Source organism: Chelonoidis abingdonii, chromosome 4 (assembly GCF_003597395.2).
Source record: "Chelonoidis abingdonii isolate Lonesome George chromosome 4, CheloAbing_2.0, whole genome shotgun sequence".
NCBI classification, from domain to species: Eukaryota; Metazoa; Chordata; order Testudines; family Testudinidae; genus Chelonoidis; species Chelonoidis abingdonii.
Genome location: NC_133772.1, coordinates 150,273,199 through 150,294,463, shown reverse-complemented (window position 1 = coordinate 150,294,463; position 21,265 = coordinate 150,273,199). Strand labels below are relative to the sequence as shown.

At 39.2% G+C, this 21,265-nt stretch overlaps 1 protein-coding gene across 10 annotated transcripts in view; it reads left to right on the top strand.

The window, feature by feature from the left end:
- KIAA0586 (KIAA0586 ortholog) overlaps positions 1-21,265 on the top strand; it is a 111,173-nt gene that overhangs the window by 42,270 nt on the left and 47,638 nt on the right. For all 10 annotated transcript variants that reach the window (XM_075065769.1, XM_032775712.2, XM_032775716.2 and 7 more), the window contains 4 exons: positions 5,273-5,461; positions 6,522-6,709; positions 10,314-10,421; positions 12,013-12,093. In XM_075065769.1, the coding sequence (XP_074921870.1) occupies positions 5,273-5,461; positions 6,522-6,709; positions 10,314-10,421; positions 12,013-12,093 (566 nt within the window). The remainder of the gene's footprint in view (positions 1-5,272; positions 5,462-6,521; positions 6,710-10,313; positions 10,422-12,012; positions 12,094-21,265) is intronic.

The window sequence follows — 21,265 nt, the reverse complement described above, 5'->3', positions numbered from 1 at the left end:
AGTATTCAATATATGTTCCACTCTGCTTGGTGCTTAGATGTTGTTAAATAGGGTTAGTTTTTGTGAATACATTTTCAAAGCTGGATTGGCAAATCAGTTTTCCCATATTGATGTTGAGTGGGAAGTTTTCACAGTTTGTCCTGCTGCAGTGGTTGAAAAAGGTGAGTACTAACCTCCAGATGGACTGTTAAGAAGCAAGACACAAATCCCAAATTGGTGGTAAGCTCTGTACTTAGATTTCATCAGTCAAGTATCTAGTGTAAATGCCTCAGACACTATAACGTTCTTAACATTGAGTCACAGAGTCTCTTTGAGTACTCCAGTTTATCTAGTCACCTAGGCAAGCCTGCCTTTGTGATAGATGTTCCCTTACACCAAAAATCACAATAATATTTAGGGTACACCAACTCCGAAAGGACCAGTCACTTGGCCCAGATCAGGTGCACCTTAGCTCTCACACCAAAGACAACATTTGTAGTCAATCATATAATAAACTATCAAAAGATTTATTAACTAGGAAAAGGAAATGAGAGAGTTATTTAGAAGATTAAAGTAAGTAAACTAGTGAGTCACTCTTAATTTTGAAAAAGTAATAGAAACTTCTATAATAAACAAGCACTATATGTCTTTTAGGGCTAATCCATGCCAAACATTGGCAATCTTTTGCTTTTGCTTGGTAATCCTTGCTCCTCAGAGCCCAAGCAGCATAAAAGATACAGGGTGTGTCTACACATACAGTGCTGCAATGGCACAGCTGCACTACACGGACAGGAGAACTTCTCTTGTCAATGTAGGTACTCCACCTCCCCAAGGGGTGGTAATTATGTAGATGGAAGAAGCCCTCCCATTAACTCAGTGCTGTCTACACTGGGCGTTAGATCGGTATAACTATGTTGCTCAGCGGCAGGGCCGTCCTTAGCCATAGGCAGAACAGGCAGCTGCCTAGAGCACCGCTAGGTCAGGGGGCACCGCTCTGCTGGGAACATGGACAGACGGGAAGCAGTGGAGTGCTGGGTCCTAGAAAGAGCCAAATGCAGCACAGTCATTTGCTGTGGGAGGGACATTGGCTGCTGGGAAGTCTCTGGGAAAGGGTGGGGGAAGGAACTCACCTCTGAGTGTGACTCTTTCCCCCGGCGTCAGGGCTGGGTTGAGTGAGGGGCTGGGGAGGAGAGGCTTGCTGCCTACCTGCTGAGGAATGACAGTGAAAGTAACTCACTTCCTCGCAGGCAGCCAGGATTAGAATGGTCACAAACGGCTGGGCTGGAGATAGCCAGATAGCATGTGTGAAAAATCAGGACGGGGTTGGGGTAGGGTGAGCAGATGTCCCATTTATATAGGGACAGTCCCAATTTTTGGGTCTTTCTCTTATATAGGCTCCTATTCCCCCCCACCTCCCATGCTGATCTTTCACACTTGCTGTCTGGTCACCCTTGGTGGGGGTAATTGGTGCCTATATGAGACAAAGCCCCAAATATCAGGACTTGCCTATTAAAATCAGGACAGCTGGATCTGGTCACCCTAGCTGGCAGTGATCCATCTCATCCAGGGGAGCTGCACAGGGCAGGATGAGCCTGTGGCTCCATGGGTGCCCTGTCCCTGAGATCAGATGCTGTGCTAACTTCACATGGTCCGTTGGGCTGGCAGTTGCCCATTGGCGTGTGATTGGACCTGAGGTTTACTGCTGCTGTGCCACTCTGCACCTCAAGAGGTGGATTTTGGGGTCTGCAGTTTTCTACCTATCTCCTCCTCTACTGCAGCTGTTGGACCAGCAGGTTAGGGTGTGAGCCAAGCATGAAAGCAGTACTCTGGTACCATTCTGACTCAGACTCATAGACTCGTAGGTCAGAAGGGACCAATATGATCATCTAGTCTGACCTCCTGCACAAAGCAGGCCACAGAACCCTACCTATCCACTTATTATTAACAACTCCTAACCCATGACTGAGTATTGAAGTCCTCAAAAATTGTGGTTTGAAGACTCCAAGCTGCAGAGAATCCACCAGCAAGTGACCCATGCCCCACGCTGCAGAGGAAGGCGAAAACCTCCAGGCCCCTGCCAATCCGCCCTGGAGGAAATTCCTTCCTGACCCAAATATGGCGATCAGCTAAACCCTGAGCATGTGGGCCAAACTCACCAGCCAGCATCCAGGAAAGAATTCTCTGCAGTAACTCAGTTCCCATCGCCATCCAACATCCCCTCACAGACCATTGAGCAGACTTATCTGCTGATAATCCAAGATCAATTGCCCAAATTAAACTATCCATCATATCATCCCCTCCAATACTTATCAAGCTTAGTCTAAAGCCAGGTTAAGTCTTTTGCCCCCACTACTTCCCTCGGAAGGCTGTTCCAGAACTTCACTCCCCTAATGGTTAGAAACCTTCATCTAATTTCAAGTCTAAACTTCCTAATATCCAGTTTGTACCTATTCGTCCTTGTGCCTAATTAGTACTAAGCTTAAATAATTCCTCTCCCTCCCTAATGTTAATCCTTCTGATATATTTATATAGAGCAAGCATATCCTCCCGGAGCCTTCTTTTGTCATTGAGCAAATTTGTTTGCCAAAAATGCTTGCTAACAATCCTGAATTCAATTTCAATATTTTTTTTAAATAAGTATCTTAGCCAAACAAGTAAATTAAGTTGTTGACAATTATTTGTGACAAGTTTGGTATGGGGAAAGAAGTTTTCATCAGAGAAACAAAAAATGTTGACTGACTTTTCTGTAGCCCTGTTACTGCTAAATAGAGCCCTCCAACAACTGTAATATGCTCATCTAGTTACTAGTGTATAGAGCCGGGGTCGGCAACCTACGGCACACGTGCCAAAGGTGGCACGTGAGCTGATTTTTGATGGCACACAGCAGTGGGCTGAGCAGCTCAGCCTGCTGCTGCTCTGGGGTTCTGGATGCTGCTCCATTGCCACCCGGGGTATTGGCTGCCAGCCCCACTCAGCACCCGCTGCTGGTCTGGATACCCCCAAGGAACCCCCGGCTGGCAGCGGGCAGAGCAGGCCGGCGGCTGAGACCCCGGCTGAGCCACTCAACCCACTGTTGGCCTGGGGTTCCATTTACTCAGCTGGAAGTGGGCTGAGCAGGACTAAATTCAACGAAATAGGAAGACAAGAGCAACTAATGACACAGTGCAAGAACCTAGAGCAGTGGTCCCCAACCTTTTTCGTCTGGCAGGCGGCAGACAAAGGACTGTCATGGCGGACGAGCATCCACTGAAATGCTGCCAAAATTCAGCGGCATTTTGGCAGCGACGCCTCTGGATGACGCTGCTTGTCGGTGGCAAGCGGTGTCATCCAGAGGCGTTAGCGCCGAAATGCCCAGTACACGGGTGCACTTAGAGGCCCCTGTGGGCGCCAGCAGTGCCACGGCGCCCGCAGGCACCACGTTGGGGACCTCTGACCTAGAGAGCCTCCTGAAGCACGGTGATCATTTTGATTTAAATGGACTTGAACTGTATGAAGAATTGAGTTGTTGCCACGTGCAAAATCGATGATGGACATTGTACTGTTTATTCATACCAGCAAACTTGTTGACATATATCCTAATGTGTACATTGCCACTCGTGTTCTACTGACAATTCCTGTAACAGTAACATCAAGAAAACAGAGTTTCTCAAAACTAAAGCTCATTAAAAACTATCTCTGCTCTACAAGGAGTCAGGAACACTTGACTGGTCTTTCTATTCTTGCAATCAAACAAGACATCACTTTGTCTTTGTCTCATACGATGACATTATTACTGATTTTGCAGCTAAAAAAGCCAGATTGCTTTTAATTAAAAACTAATCCTTGTTTCAATACCTCTTCTTCATATAAATTTTCAATAAAATTTTGACAAATTTAAAAAATGTATATTATTTGCATCATTCTGTCAAATCAGAATTTTTTCTATAGTGCTACTTTTTAGTGCTAGTCCATCAGCATTACAATGTGCTTAATTAACTTAAACTGGTTTTAATAACATGCATGTGGCAAGTTTTCCAATACTGTAAGCTTATGTTTGTGTTGCTAAGAGCAAGACAGGCACAGGGGCACCAGTTTAATAATCCTGCCTAGGGCACCATAAATCCTAAGGGTGGCCCTGCTCACCGGAGTGGATTTTCCATACCCCTGAGCAATGTAGTTATGCTGACATAGGTTGGTAGTGCAGACCAAGCTATAGTTCCTCCTTGTTAGGGCTTTTTATTCCTTTTCCCCTTCTGCTGCGAGTTACAAATTCAGCTGTTCGGAGGAATTCAGTGCATCTCCTCTGCATGGGGTCTGGGAAAGCAATTCTGATGTTCCACAACGTTTAGTATGGTGTTGATGGATTTTCTTTTGTTGGGCAAAATATAACACCTATTGGGAACTAGTATTTTACACTTGTTAATGCTTCTTTCCTGTCTGGTGACTTACAATGGAAGAAAAGCACTTAAATATTACCCTATAACATGGCATACAGGTATTATAAGTGAGATTAATACATGCAGCAACTTAAAAGCATTTCATAAAGTCTAAACACATTTCTGTAACTCATACCTCTTTTAACAGTATTAACACAGAGATGAGCCACACTGGTTCCAGCTATATATTTGTTAGTGTTCAGTGAGGCCTAGGGGCCTTGGCATGTGCTGCCAGCATCAGTTTGTAGTTCATTGGATTATAAAGCCAGCAACGTATTGTATACATGGGTCATTTCTTGTTCTAATCAATCTTAGGCATTTTGTTTGTGATTGATTTTCAGTCAATGTCAGAGGTAGTTTCTACTTAAGATTTGTTTGTTACATGTTATTTAAATGGAAAGAGAGCTGCTTTCTTAATAGGATTGTATATAGAATTTCCTTTATTCTTTGTGGTGTTTCACGTACAACCCTATATTTACTTTTCTCTCTCTTTCATAAAATCCTTAAAGGTCAACCTACTGTCTTTCGATAGCGGTTTCAGTTCTCTGATCACTTGGTTTGAGCGCTGTGTAAAATAAAAAACAGAAGAAAATTCATTGGCAGGAGGGGTGCCATAAAAGGGTTATTTTTGATGGGGGAAGTTGAGTTTGGTGTATTTTTGCAGAATTTCTGCTGTCAGTATTGAGGAATATAATTTATTCATCACTTCCAACGTGTTTTATTTATTAGAACAATGACTGGTCATACCTTCTCTGTTGTTAAAGCATTTATACATAGATATTACAATCAAACAGTTTGTATTACATAAGGTTATACTAGTATATGACATCATATGAATGCATGTGAGAGATGTGTAATTTAGTTGATTCTCATTTCAGGTACTAAGGTAAAGTCAGCAAGAACACAAACCAACTCTTGCACACAGAAGGTAATAATCAGTCCTAAGAAGCAGCGTCCACTTTCTGCACCCCTTAAAGAAAGCCAGTATCTTTTCAGCCCCAGCAGAGAAATGCCTGACTTGTCCGGTCCACTTGAAGGCCATCTAATTCCTATGGCTATTCCATTAGGTAAGAACAACCAAAAACCTGTTGAGTTGTATGGGCCAGATTCATCTCAGCTTGATCTGAGAGAAGCATCTCTTATCTCTCTGTATAATTTGGGGAGCAGTGTTAAATTCTGGTGGGACTCCGTAGAAGCTAAACTAGCAGAGGCTGCAGCGGGAATCTGTGTATCCTCTGGTTCTTCTAGCCAGGCCCACTCCTAGCCAGCACCACTCGCATCTTGTGGTGCCTGTTTGAGGACATCCTGCTAGAGGAGCGATTGCTGGCATTTTGCACTGCAGCAGCCTCCTTACTCTTCCCGTCACTGAAGCTCTGCCCTTGGCTCTACAGGAGGAGCCATTGTTAATCAGAGAATGAATTCCAGGCCCTGGAATTTAGTCTGCATGACAGAGCGTAGATATAAATTGATCATTTCTGCCCAACAGTTTCAATAATATTGTCCCAAGTTGATTATAGCCCATTGATCACCACCGAGATAGTCTCTTCTTGAGAGCAGATATAGTCTGAGTACTGTTGGTATATAAACAGAGATTAATATTAAGCTGATACCTAAAGATAATAATAAATATACAAAAAAGAGCAGCTGAAGTCAAAGCTCGAAGGATGTTCTAACCTAAATCATATCTTGACTAACTAGCCTACTAGTTCCAGGTAGGAGGAGGCAGGGAGAGACTGTGTAATGTAGGTGTTGATTTTATATAGCCCATATCTTGTAGGTCAAAGAACAAAAATGTCTGTCTGTCTGTCTTATGATGACCCAAGTTTTTGAGTAGCACAGGTGATTGCAGTTGTTGTTGTTTTATAACACTAGATGGCACTGTAGTTAGTTGAACTACTACAAAACAATTGGGAAAATCCTCAGATATCTAGGCTTAAAAAATTAATACGAAAAAATCATAAAAATTTAAATTTAACTGATAAGACACCAGATTTTGACCAGTGAGAGAGAAAATTAATCTGATTTTTATAAAATTCACAAAAATGTTCTGAATTAAATTAAGTTTAACTTTATTCCCTTTAATCGATAAATTAAAGGTTTTTATGTTTCTTGACCAACTGTCTTTAGGTCAAACGCATATTAATGGCATCTCACCACAGCCTGCTGGAGTCATTATAGGTAAACCACACCCTGTTACAGTGACCACCTCTGTTCTTCCATCTTCTCCAAAACCACAACCTAAGCTAAAGAAACCCAACATAGCAGTAATAGAGATGAGATCAGAAAAAAAGGACCCTCCTAAACTCACTGTGCAGGTATGAAGCAGGCACAACAACTGCTGTACTTATTAATATTTGTTAAAGATTGTTCGTGTTCAAGAACAGGGTAGGCCAATTACTCAGTGAAGACGGGAAAGACAATAACAGAAAATGTGGAAATAGCAAAAGCGCAAAATACCTTTTTTGTTTCAGTTTTCACCAAAAAGGTCAGTAGCAATTTGAAGAACTAACACAGTGAAAACCAGTGAAAATGAGGTAGGATCTGAGGCTAAAATAGGGGAAGAACAAGCTAAAAATTACTTAGACAAGTTAGATGTCTTCAAGTCACCAGGGCCTGATGAAATACATCCTAGAATACTCAAGCTGACTGAGGAGATATCTGAGTAGGGTGACAAGATGTCCCGATTTTATAGGGACAGTCCCGATATTTGGGGCTTTGTGTTATATAGGCTCCTATTACCCACTACCCCCATCCCAATTTTTCACACTTGTCGGCCTATATCTGAGTGATTAGCAAATATCTTTGAAACTCATGGAAGATTGGAGAGATTCCAGAGCCTGGGAGTAGGGCAAAGATCGTGCCAATCTATAAAAAGGAGAATAAGGACAACCTGGGGAATTACAGACCAATGAGGGGGAAAAAATCCTAACTAGCTTCAAGACTGAGCTTAATAATTTTTTGGAGGGGATGGTATGATAGGACTGCTAACAGGAAATACATCCAATGGCCAGTGATGGGACCCTAGATGTGCAGGGCTCTGAGTTACTACAGAGAATTCTTTCCCAGGTGTCTGGCTGGTAGGTCTTGCTCACATGCTCAGGATCTAACTGAATGCCATATTTGGAGTTGAGAAGGAATTTTCCCCTGGGTCAGACTGGCAGGAACCCTGTTGGATTTCCGACTTCCTGTGCAGCGTGGGGCACGGGTCACTTGCAAGTTTAATGAGGACTTTAGTACCCAGCCAGATGTTAGGGATCTATTACAGAAGTGAGTGGGTGAGGTTCTGTGGCCTGCAGTGTGCAGGAGGTCAGAGTAGATGATTATAATGGTCCCTTCTGACCTTAAAGTCTATGAATCTGAGACTAGTCAGCTTAACTTCAGTAATCAAAAAGATAATGGAGCAAATAAGCAATCAGTTTGCAAACACCTAGAAGATAATAAGGTGATGATAAGTAACAGTCAACATGGATTTGTCAAGAACAAATCATGTCACACCAACCTAATAGCTTTATTTGACAGGGTAACAAGCTTGTGGATAGGTGGGAAGCAGTTGATATGATATATTTTGACTTCAGTAAGGGTTTTGATACTATCTCGCAAGACCTTGTCATAAACAAACTAGGGAAATATAGCCTACATGGTTCTACTGTAAGGTGGGTGCATAACTGGTTGGAAAACCATTCCCAGAGAGTACTTACCAGTGGTTCACAGTCAAGCTGTCAGGGCATATCAAGTGGAGTCCCACGGGGATTGGTTCTTGGTCCAGTTTTGTTCAATATCTTCATAAATGATTTAGATAAAGGCATAGAGAGTACACTTGTAAAGTTTGTGGACTTACCAAGCTGTGAGGGGTTACCAGTGGATTGGAGTATAGGATTAAAATTCAAAATGATCTAGATAAACTGGAGAAATGGTCTACTGTAAATAGGATGAAATTAAGTAAGGACAAAGTCAAAGTATTCCATTTAAGAAGGAACAATCACACACATAGGAAGGAATCTAGCGGTTGTAGTGGATCACAAGCTGAATGAGTGAACAGTGTAACACTGTTGTCAAAAAGCAAACATCATTCTGGGATGTATTAGCAGGAGTGGTGTAAGCCAGACACAAGAAATAGTTCTTCTACTCTACATTGTGCTGATAAGGCCTCAGTGGTGTGTTGTGTCCAATTCTGGGTGCCACGTTTCAGGAACGATGTGGACAAATTGGAGAAAATCCAGAGGAAAAACACGATTAAAGGTCTAGAAAACATGACCTATGGGGAAAGATTTAAAAAAATGGGTTTGTTTAGTGTGGGGAAGAGTACATTGAGAGGGGACATAACAGTTTCCAAATACATAAAAGGTTGTTACAAGGAGGATAGGACAAGAAGCAATGGGCTTACATTGCAGCCAGGGAGTTTTAGGTTGAACATTAGGGAATAGGGCAAAGATTGTGCCAATCTATAAAAAGGAGAATAAAAACTTCCTAACTGTCAGGGTAGTTAAGCACTGAAACAAATTGCCCAGGGAGGTTGTGGAATCTCTGTCATCAGAGGTTTTTAAGAACAAGTTAGACAAACACCAGTCAGGAATGGTCTAGTTAATACTTAGTCTTGCCTTGAGTGCAGGGAACTGGACTAGATAGACTATTGTGGTCTTTTCCAGTCCTACAGTTCTGTTATTCTATATGAATGATGGGGCATTGGTGGATGCCTTTTCTCTTAAAGTTAACACCATATGGTGTAGTATAAACTAAAAATCAGTCATCCTGTGCTTAATTGTTTTGAATTTTTTCTACAGTCATTTTTATTATTTAACCAGAGTAGAGTTGTTTGGAAAAAGAATGTATCTGCAAGTATATTCCTTGTGTCAAGGGAGACTTTCATGCTGGAGAAAACTCAAAAATGAGAGTTTAATTTATTTAAAACAATAACAATTTACTTGGCTGAACGCTTTGCCATTTAAAATTTTTGTTTAAATATGAGTTTCCTTGCAACTCTGTTTCCCTTCAGACCAGTCAACCACTGAAGTCCTGATCCCATGTTTGTGATGAGAGTCTGTTGTAATGGAAATGAATGTTTTATCAAAAATTCAGTATTCTATGTTCATTGGAGAATCAAACTGAAGCAGAAGATATGCTGTCAGTATTCCCCCGCTCTCCCCTAACCCCTTTAAATATAACTACTTTTGAATAATAGAAGTAAGAGATTTAAATAAAAAATCCCATATAGAACAGTGCACTACTTTTCTCATCAACATACTTTTTTGATAGTGCTTTGTCCAGTTGTTTTAAATGTTCCAAGTGATGAGGCTTTTGTCAAAGATTTAAACTAGTACTTGCGTTTCTTTTGATGCATTTGTGTACCTGTTAAAAAAAATCTTTGTCACAGCAAAGAACATAATCACTCTAATTCTTCTTCTAACTGTATTGTACAAAGATTGTATATCTATTACAATGTGTCTATTACAAAATTAATAGTTACTGCTTATTACTTAGAAATACATTTAACTACACAGTTGCTTATAAGGCAGCATAAATAACCCATGAGTCAATCAATCACAGAATTCTGAATAATTGATGTGAATTGGGATGGTGGATTTATTATGCAAAATTACCATACATGTGTTCGGCAGTTAAAACATACAAGATGACAAGGTCCCAGGGTGTTAACAATCTATTATAGATAACAAAACTGAAGACCTCAAATGAAATGGAGAGCAGGAAAAGTAAGATAACAGAAAAAAAGGAGAAGGAATTACTCTTGGGGGAATGTTCTTAGCTTGTTTATTATGTTAAATCTGTCTGTAAAATCCAGTCCTGATCAGGTGCAGGCATGACAACAGGGAGCCATTCTAGGTTCTTATGAAAAGTGTGAACAGAGGAAAAATTTAATTAATACAGACTTCAATTTTGGACTTGTGGTGTTTTCCTTTTTAGGTATTACCGAATGTAGATATTGACAGTATTTCAAATGACAGCATGAGTATAAACCAGGCTTCTACAAGCTCTGAAGCAGCACTTCTTCCTGTCAGCAGTCTGATTCAGGTATTGGTCTAAATGCCTAAGAATTGGTGTTAGTTTGATAAGTAGATATTAATACATTAATGTTCAATTACTATCAAATGGTCTAATGTCGTATTTCTTCTTTGTTAAAGGAAGTAAGTCCACTAGTAAACAGAAAAGAGAACTAAATTGTGACTTCTAAGATGGGTGGATTTTTTTTTATTTTTTATTTTTATAAACAAAATCTTTAACAAGGTGTAGATCGTTAATTTCCTTCTATCCCTGAGTAAGGAGTGGTGCATAACTGTGCCCACCCCACAAACAGCATAGGGAAAGAATTGTGACTCTTTTGGGGCAGGGGAGAGGAAATAATCTGCTGTTAGTCCATACCAGTAGCACATTGCTTCTCCATCCATGTAGGCTCAGCTATATTAGCTGGCACGTGGAGGAGAGTAGGCTTCACCCACTCCTTGCCCCCTCTATGTCCATTCCCTGTCCACTTGCCTTGGGTGGGGAATAGTGGCCCTGTGGATTGTCTCGCCACCCTATTCACAAACCGACAATACAAGGTAGCTGTGTAAGGGATTAAGGAGGTGCCTTGAGCTCCCTTATACAGCAACATAGGCAAGCCACTAACTACTCAATGAGGTGCTATAGCCTGTATGGTGCAGGTCAGACTATATGATCACAATGGCCACTTCTGGCCCCTTCAGATCTGTGAATCATGATTTTGCCTGTGTCACTTTCAAGGAGTTGTCATAGAGCATTTAGGAAGTAATGAAGATTGTGTGAATTCCAGGCAGAAAACTATCCAAAGAATGTTAAGGTTGCAAACTGAAGCATATGATGGCAAGATCACATATTGTTTCTTCCACAGGACCTCGGCCTCATTCAGTGCACAGGCTGAACTATGTGAACTGAATGAGGCAACTATTCAATATTTCTTTTTTCCTTAGCTGTTCAGCATTTGTGTGTCTGCTTCATTCACTGCACACCACCCAGCCTCCTCACTGCATAAGGTGATGTTCCCACAGACCCATGCCTCATTCACTACCACAACTCGTTCATCATTCAGCTGAACTGTCATTCTCATTCTGCCACTGAATGAGGCAGGGTTCTGTCCTTCCCCCAATCAATTCCCCCCTGCCACTCCCCCCAAAAAAAGAAATTGTGATCATGTAATTTAAAAAGTTTGTTATGATTATGCACAAGGAAGTGGGATGAAGTTGCTTTGGGGAACCTTAATTTAGGTATTTCCAGACTGAGTGATTCATTTTGAAGTCATTTGTCCCTCTCTTGTGTATTTAAAAAAAAAAGTTGGATAGTTATAAAAATAATGTTGTCCTGAGATTCTGAAGCAGAGATATTCTATTAAATCCTACAGCTAAGTCCAAGGAGTGCTAGCGTTCATTTTATTGAATTGTTTGATGGATACCGTCTAGTCCTCTTCCTGGTCTATAGAGAAATCCCTCTAACTGTTAGGATACAAAAATTTGCATGGTGGTTGTTTTAAGATCTAATTAGTGTGCAACAAGATGGTCACTGTAGCTTGATCATATTCTCAGTATAAAATTTTTCTACAGTTATACCTTTTAATTTAAGATATGTGTGTTTTTTGCCTACCTTTTATAAGGGTCCAGAACAAACTCAGTATGAGGAGGAAGAGCTAAAGTTCCCAGGAACTAATTTTGTTGATGTTACTGATATCATTCAGGTAATTACATCCCAAAAATGTCCTTGCCTTTGACTTTTATATTCAGTTCTGTTCTGTTCCTCAATATGAAATACAGCATTAAAAATTGTACTTTATAAAAAATACACATCTTGTTAATGTAGCTTTATGTGAGATTGAAAGGGGTGGTTTTAAATTGTTGGATGCCAAGTAATTTTGTTTTTAAAGGACTAAAAACATTTGGTTTAGAGAAACAAGAAATGGTAGGCCAGCTCTTACTTATTGTTTCTCTTTCTGCTAACTCAGGGACATGGCTTCCATTATTTAGTCACAGTGTTTCTATTACATATGCTAGGAGACACTGTGGTCATAGTTGGCATCCTCTTGTCTGTGAGAGAGGGTGGGAATTGTAGCCTACGATATAAATGGTTTGCAATGTCTCATATGATTGAATAGTCCAATTCAAGATTTCCATGATCTTTGGCAGTTACATACATTTTCAATATCTTGGTTGGGAGCTGCTTGCTTGGGTGTGATCAAGACCAAGCAAAATCATAATTATTAACCATGGCTATTTTATTACAAAAGAAAGGAAAAGAAAGCATTAAACAACACAAATGACCAAGCCAAAATGATAAACTGCTTATTGCCATTATAATTTTTTCTGTACATCTCTCTGTAGAGAGCTTTTAACAGAGATTAACACCCTTGAGAGTGAACAACTCTGAGGTGTTCTTTTCTCTTGCTAAAGTTAAGACCAAAGAATATTATTTAAAATTATTATGAATCCATGTTTTATTATAGCCTTAGATAACTATGATGAGCTATAGATGAGCAAAAAAAAATATTTATTTCAAGGCAAGTGGACTTGTTGGTTATTAATAAATTACCAATTATAAACTGGCTGTCTTTCTTTACTACATCCTATGAAACCAAAGAAAATATTTAAATCAGTTACTTAGAAGAAGGCATTTAAGGAACTATCTTGAGACAGGCCAATTAACCTATATTAGGAATCTTAAATCCAATTAAAACTCATTCTTTTTCTGTTTAGCAACTTTTGACCCGTTTTCTTCTCCAGGAATGCATGGTATAACCATTTGGTGATTGATCGGAAAAACTGTTTGTCTTTTAAATTACAACGGCATTTCAGTAATCCAATAAAATCATTACAAGAGTTTTAAATCTAATCTCTTGGTAGTATTTTAGTTAACTTCCTCTCACCAATCCACATTGACGTCTTGGGGAGATTTCCTTGGGTTGATTTCTTCTTGAGTCTTCTCTTTTTTTTTCTTAACTGTCTATGGCAGTTTGCTTGTAGAGATGGGTTGAGTGAGCTGTGGAGTGCTTGCTGTCTAAGCAGAGTAGCAGAAGGTGGTTGTGAGGGGGTGCTCACTTCAGTGTTTTTTATATCCTTCTCCTTATTTTCATGAAATCGTAGGGAAAACACATCTCTTTCATTCTTGTTTAGATTCAGGTTGATTGCTGTCATTCATTCTTTGATTGGCTTCATGCCTTTGGGGTTGGCCTAGGTGAGACTTTTTCACATCCTGAGGGTACGTCTACACTACCTGTCGGATTGGTGGGTAGTGATCGATCTATCGGGGATCAATTTATTGCATGTAGTGTAGATGCGATAAATCGATCCCTGATCGCTCTCCCGTTGACTGCTGAACTCCAGCTCGGCGAGAGGCGGAAGCAAAGTCAATGGGGGAGTGGCGGCCTTTGATCCCGCGCTGCGAGGATGCGGAGTAAGTGATTCTAAGTCGATCTAAGATTCATCGACTTCAGCTATGCTATTCTCGTAGCTGAAGTTGCGTATCTTAGATCGATTCACCCCCCCCACCCCAGTGTATACTAAGCCTGAATATGGAGCCTGTTAATGAATATGAGACATTTCTGCCACAAAAAGAACAAAGGCCATTGAAGAATAGATTCAGATAACTTAACGTTTTAGCTCTTTTATTCAGTCCATTTTTTGAGATTTTTTTTCTTATAGTATGACAAGAAATTAAATTAAAAAAGTCCAAGCACTCCTGTTTTTTATTAAAGAGTTTTTAGTTCTCAAAACAGTCTTAAAATTAAATAACTTTTAGAAAGTCTTTTTAGACTAAATGGTTGACTCTACATGACAGTGTTTGGAATGATGATTTTCTTGTCTTCCTGCATTGGATGAAGGTTTGCTCACTCCCACAATTCGCTATTAATATAAATATTCTATACTTTAATGGCTTCTTATGTTAATAATTAGTCCATCATCAAGTGAACTTACTATATTTGTACATAAAATGGTTTGCTAAGTATAGAACAGTACTATCAGGCTTGCATTTACAAAATATTTGCAAATGTACATATTGAAAGAAGCATATACAAACTTAAGTATTTGAGAAACAACGAAGATTTTCATTTCTAAGTGTCGACATGAGTTACTTGGAAGTAACTGGTATCTTCTGTAAAACATTCCCCACCTTAAATATTCTCCAAGTGTAAAGAATAAAGACTTCAGAGTGTTTACAGAAGAAATCAGTTTCAGTAAGGCTAATTCTAGAAATCTTTGTGTGGGTTAAACATAGCTTTATCTTTGAAAAGAAGGGGCAGGAGGGGTTCGAATAGGCCTACTTTACCTCTACATTTATTAGTCTGATAACACAACCCTGCATTCTTTTCGCAATCAGATTTATTCCTAAAAATGTTCACAAGGTTTGTTTCTGCTTGATGTGTGCTTTTTAAAAGTTGCAATAATTTTATTAATATAATTTTTGTATCAATACCGAGGTCTTTCCCCTGTATTTGCTAACAACTTAAAAATATTATATCTACTTGTTGAACAATCTTATTCTTCATTGTTGAAATAAATATGTAATTTGTTAATAGATAAAGGACCTTCGACAAACAAAGGGAAGAGAGTTAACTTAATTTTAAGAACTGGGTTTTAATTGTACATGCCTAGACTCCTTAGAAATAAAGGCATGGCATTGAAGAACAGCACTTCAGAGTCAATAGTGGTACTAGCATTTGAGACCTACCTGTTTGTGCACTTATTGGACAATAGCAATGAAGTAAGTTAATATCAAGTAGTAAGACAGAGCATACATCATTTGGTGGTGATGCAGCCCTTGAAAATGAATTGCATATATAGTGTTCTTATTACCAAATGGATTTTGGAATAAAAGTAAGAAACACTGTCCATAATACCTTGTAAATGTATGAACATGCAAATAACCGTATTGACAGCCACTCGGAGAGCTCTATTTGTGACTACTATAGTAAATTCACTTCAGAAATATGTGTATTAAGTGTACAATATATCTAAAAATATGTTCTAGTTCTGTCAAAGCTATGCAAATGACTCTTAAAAAAAATGGCCAGAACTTCTCTAAAAGAACTAATAAATCCACTTTGGCAGTGTTTTTTTCTGTTTGCACAAATGCTTATTCTTTAAAAATGAACAGGGAAACTACTTAAGAAATCAAGTTAAGAAATAACAGTAAAAAGAACCTAACAGCATCTAAATTCTTTAAATGTTAATATGAGTTGTTATCCATTTTTCATTTTTCTCCAGGATTGCTTTTATTTTTTGTTCTTGACAATGGTATGCATTTTAACCACAAAACAAAATAATGTTTCAATGGCAACACATGTTTGGCTCATGATCATATATATAGTGTTCTTAAAGATGTGCAAGACAAAAATAATGTGAAACCATAAAATCAGGTCTCTGGAGTGACAGAAATATTTAAGACATCAAAAGCAATCCTCTTTTATAATATTAGCTTTCCTTTGAATGTGCATGGAGACATGTCCATAAAATGTTATGCAGGAAAACTGGCCTTTTTCTCCCATGAAAAGTACAGTCTGTTAGAAGTTAAGAAGACAAGTATTTGTCAAAAAACTTCCTGGTTTTTCAGTTTCATGTGGACAGGATTTTTTGGTACTTTGGTCCATGAGTTTTCGCTGCGTTTAGTACTCCTCTCTGATTTCTTGTGATAGAAGATACTTAAGATGTTAAAATACTAATTTTAGTTAGCTACTCTGTCATTGGATAATGAGTAGTTCCCAAATTTTTGAAAGTTGAGTCCCGAGGAAAATGAAATGTGTTGTGCCTCCATTGCTGTCTTGGCATATTATGTTAAAGGCCTATCTGTGGTAATGTATAACCCTTCTGCATTTGCCTTCTTATGTCTTGGTGCATCTTGCACTTTGGGGAAATGCTAAGATAGCCCCTCAAGTTACTCCCTTTCTTTTTGTTTATGCTTTGGAGAGCAATGAAATAATTAACTGTGTCGACAATCAAAGTATCCTCGTTAGCATAAGAGTTAGCACCCCTTGAAATAAATGTGACAGTTCACACCCTAGAGCTGTTGTTTCAGGCTCCCTTTTTGAAGGTTTCTCCTCAACAGTAATAGTTAGAGACTATGTACACAAAGAAGTTCCAACAGTGATACCAGTATAGCTGCCCCATCCATGTGGACACTCAGATTCTGCAGTCCAGCATCAACCCCAATTCTGATACATATGAGGTATTCCCTTCCTGTGTGTAGTTTTTGATGGGCAGTTCAACACTACGGTATGCAGCCAGATGTTAGCCACAAGTAGTGTCTTACTTGACGTCCTTGGAAGAGAATTCAAGTACTCAGATTTCTCAGAGCAGTCAGACTAGTTAGACCTGCAGTCAGACCAGTTGTTCCCAAATGGGACCTACTACTGGTGCAGAAAGTACCCTTTTAAACCATTTACATGGATCCACACCTTTCTGCAAATCTATCAAAACCTGTTTCTTGGTTGCTATCATGACTTCTAGATGAGTCTTGAAGTTGGCAGCTTTATCTGTGCATAAATCTCATTGAGTCATTCATAATGACAAAGTGATATGAAGCAAGTCATAATCTTTCTAGTCAAAAGTGAACTCATCTTTCTGTGCTACATGGGGGTGATCCTTCCTCATTCCATCCAAAGCCACAGCATCCTGCAGAAAAGCTGTGGCATAATCTGGATGCTTTTGGAGTACTAAAGATATATATTGAGTCCATCGATTCAACAAGAAGATTGGATTCTTTATCTCCTTTCATCTGAAGTGACAAGGGCTCCAGCTATCTAAACTATATCTTGTTAGATGGATCAGATTATGCATTGTCAAAGCGTACAAGGCATCAGGTTGAACCTGTTTTGACAGAATCAAAACAGAAGATCTATGGTGTCTTTAGGCTCTTTCTGCCCATGTTCTTCCCCTGAGGAGATCTGCATGGCAGCATTAACCCTTTTATTAGACACTATAAGGTGGACTTTCTATCCTCTGCAGAAGCGTCCTTCAAAAGGAAGGTGCTACATGCATTGATCCAGAAGTCGCTTTCCGTTTTGGCAATTGATGGGAAAAGCCCTCCCTTCACTTCTTATTCTACCTCTTTATCCCTCCCTAGTTCTGTTCTCTGCTTGCTACTTCCCATATGTAACAGTATTGTGGGAGACATGAGGCTATAGAATGAGAAATTTCTTATCTGATAATATCCTTTTAATAGTAGCAGCATCCACAGTTCTGCCTTCCCTGCTTATCCAAAGGACAAAAAATAATTTTTGTACCTACGGTAGGCTAGTTAGCCTATTATACATAGTTTACTAGTTGGCATTGAAGTTATTCTTAATCATATTCTATGAGTTTTTACACAACTTTGGAATCAACGGTCTGTTAACAAGCTGAAGCAGAGGATGTGACCAGCAGAAGTGTTGAAACAGGACGTTTCACCATTGTCAGAACATTCCCCTCCTTTTTCCTCTAAATGAAATTTTGGCAAAATCAAGATTTTTGCAAAGCATTTCAGTTTAGATGGAACTGCATTTTTCCCATGGAAAATGGTTTAATGTAGCCAAGGCCTATACCATGAAAGCCTTTGAAAATCAAGTGTCAAAAAATAAATTCATGATTAAGTTATTGGAGAACTCTGATAAGAGACTATTAATATATTTTTTCAATGATAAAACAGAATTCTCATATTTTACCTGATCATTTCGGCCATTTTTTATTTCTATAACATTATGTGAACATACTTTCAAGATCTGAATAGAGATGGCCTCAACTTGATATTTTGAAAAGCAGAATGATTAATATTCCAACTAGGACTAAAATAACTTCTAATTTATCATTTTTTTGACTGGTAGTCATGATAGATATTTTCAAAGGTCCCTTAGGAATTAACTACAGATCATTCAGGACGAGACTGGAAGATGACATATTAATGGGTTTGGTCTGTATAATTAAATACTGAACATTATTTTTGTATTTAATTTTCAGTGAAGATTATGTATTATCCCAAAATGAGTATAATATATAATTCCCTGTTTAGACTGGTATACTAATAAAAATATTTTTTTAAAATCTTATGTATATGATCTGGAAATGTAGAAAAAGTGCTGAAGTCTTGGCCAGAAGCTATTAGTTACATGTGAGATTTATTGCATATACTTGTTTATTTAATCCAGATGTCTGCATTTTAAATACTTTAGAAAAGATTATATTAAATGGGAGAGCTAAAAGAAAATTTATAAGAGTTAATGCAGTCAGTAGAAAGAACATACATAATGAAACACTGGACAGAGGAATTTGTAAATTCACTGTGAGAATGAATTATGGCTATGAATGCATATAGCCCAATAGAATGAATTGCTTATCAACTCACAAGTCATCCAGAGTAATTTTAAAATGCTATGGCACCCTTATTTGAGTTTAAATGTAATAAATTATTTTACAGAATAGTGCATATAGAATTTTTGGAGTAAGATTTCTATTTGGTGCAATCCAAATGTGAATATCATGTTGATATGTCCGTTTTGTAAGTTATGCATTATTTAAGAGAACATCTTTTTAAAAACCCAGCACATTCGTCCCCCTCCCTTCCACGTACCCACTATGGAGCTTTATTACCTTTTCCAATTTTAAAATACTTGAAAATTAGTGGAGCGGAAGACTGGGAGAGAAACCTTAATATCAGGGTGGAAGTGCTTGCTCCCTTTTCGCTCTTAGCCTGAGTTCTGGGATCCTTCACCTCACAGATTCCTGGAGCTGAGCCCCAGCCCAAGCCTGAAAGTCTATACTGCAATGAAACAGCCCTGCAGCCCAAGCCCCGCAAGCACGAATCAGCTGACTTGCACCAGCCTTGGGTTTTTCATTGCAGTGTAGACATAACTTTATGGGTCAGTCCTTCAGGTCTTACTCATATGAGTAATTCTTACTAGAGCGATAAAATGAACTAGATAATATTTTGTATTGGACCAACTTCTGTTGGTGAGAGAGACAAGCTTTCAAGCATACACAGAGCTGTTCTTCAGGACTGGGACACTTACTCAGGTGATGTCTAAACTAAAGAGCTTACAGCGGCACATCTGTACCAATGCATCTGCACTGCTGTAAGATCTCCCATGTAGTTGCTCTGTGCTGACGGGAGAGAGCTCTCCCATTGACATAATTAAGCCACCCCCAATGAGTGGCAGTAGCTATGTTGGCGGAAGTGCGTCTCCCACTGATACAGTGTTGTCCACACCGGTGCTTCTGTCGCTGTAACTTGTGTCTCTCGGGGTGTGGTTTTTTTAACACCCACAAGCAACATAAGTTATACCGACAAAAGTGCTAGTGTAGACATAGCCTCAGAGTGTCACAGCTAAATGTAAGGTGGAACAGATTGTTTAGCATAGTAGTTAACACATATTTCAAGGGGCCATTCACAGTGAAGTGACCCGTTAACACCCCTTCAGTGATAGGGAGGAAAGGAGCAGGCTGACCAGCTGAGGGTCTTGTTAGTGGGTTATAGATTGTTGTAATACGCCCTAAATCCAGTATCTCTATTCAGTCCATGATTTTTAGTGTCTAACAAAGCTTTGAATTAAAGTTCACAGGCTCATCTTTTGAAAGTGTTGTGCAAGTTTCCTTTGAAAATGAGGGCTGAGAGGTCAGATATAGAGTGATCGCTTTGTGAAAAGTGTTTACCCCTGGATGATTCTTACTATTTGGATAAGTAAAAAAATTTACATGCTAAACGAAGGTTGCAGGATCTGGTCCTTCATGGTGCCTCTGCTAAGCATTACAGTGTGGTATGATATGTGTGATTGGTCATGGTTCTGTATAGAGTCTTGTGCAAAAACACAAAGAAACAAAAAAACAAAACGGATGCAGGGTCAGAAAATTAAGCCTTTTAGTCTTGCAATTCATTGCTTAGAAATTCCTTCTAACTCTTCAGCAAATAAATGTGTGTATTTAGATTACCATTAAGTTTCCAAGATAACGACACATCTGTTAGAGCTATAGTTTACCTGCTGGTGTACTCAATAAATTCACATTTTGGTCTGTATCTTCATAGCCAGGTGATATTGAAACTTATTTTAAATAAAAGTGTAAATTCTGCAGAAAATGGATATCTATGGAAAGATTGAAAACCTGTGCTATGGGACAGCATTTCTGAGATGCATATTACAAGTGACTTCAGTTATAATTGCAATGTTGCTGTAGCTATATCGGTCTCACAATATTAGAGAGACAAGGTAGCTGAGGTAATATCTTTTATTGGACCTACTTCCGTTAGTGAAAGAGGCAAGCTTTTGAGCTTACACAGAGCTCTTCTTCAAGTCTGGGAAAGGTTATTGAGTGTCACAGCTAAGTACAAAGTGGAATAGATAAGTGGAACGCATGTTGCAAGAGACTGTTCATGAAGCAGTGGACAGTTAACACCCCTAGGACAGAAGGAGGATAAGTGGGTTACAGATTGCTGTAATGGGCCATGAATCCAGTGTCTTTAGTAAATTCATAATTTTTGGTATGTAGCAGAATTATGAATCTAAGTTCCCAGGCTAATCTTTTGAAGGTATTGCACAGGTTTCTATTGAGAATGAAGACTGCGTGATCAGAAGTGAAATGACCTTTTTGTGAAAAGTGTTTGCTCACGGGTGATTGGGTGTTTTTGTCTTTTGTCATTTTTCTGTGTGAGTTCATTTAAGTGTGTAGTGATTGTCTGGTTTCACCCACTTAGAGGCATTTAGTGCACTGGATGAGGTACACCGCGTGTTGATAGGTGTGTGTAGGACCCCTGGATCTTGAAAGGTGTGTTGTGGGCAGTATTGGTCACCACAGTATGTCTGTAGGTTTTGCATCTGTTGTTCTGGCAGGGTCTGGTGCTGCTTTGAGTTGGTATGCCCTGGTCTGTGGGGAGCTTGCTTCTGATGATGAGCAGGG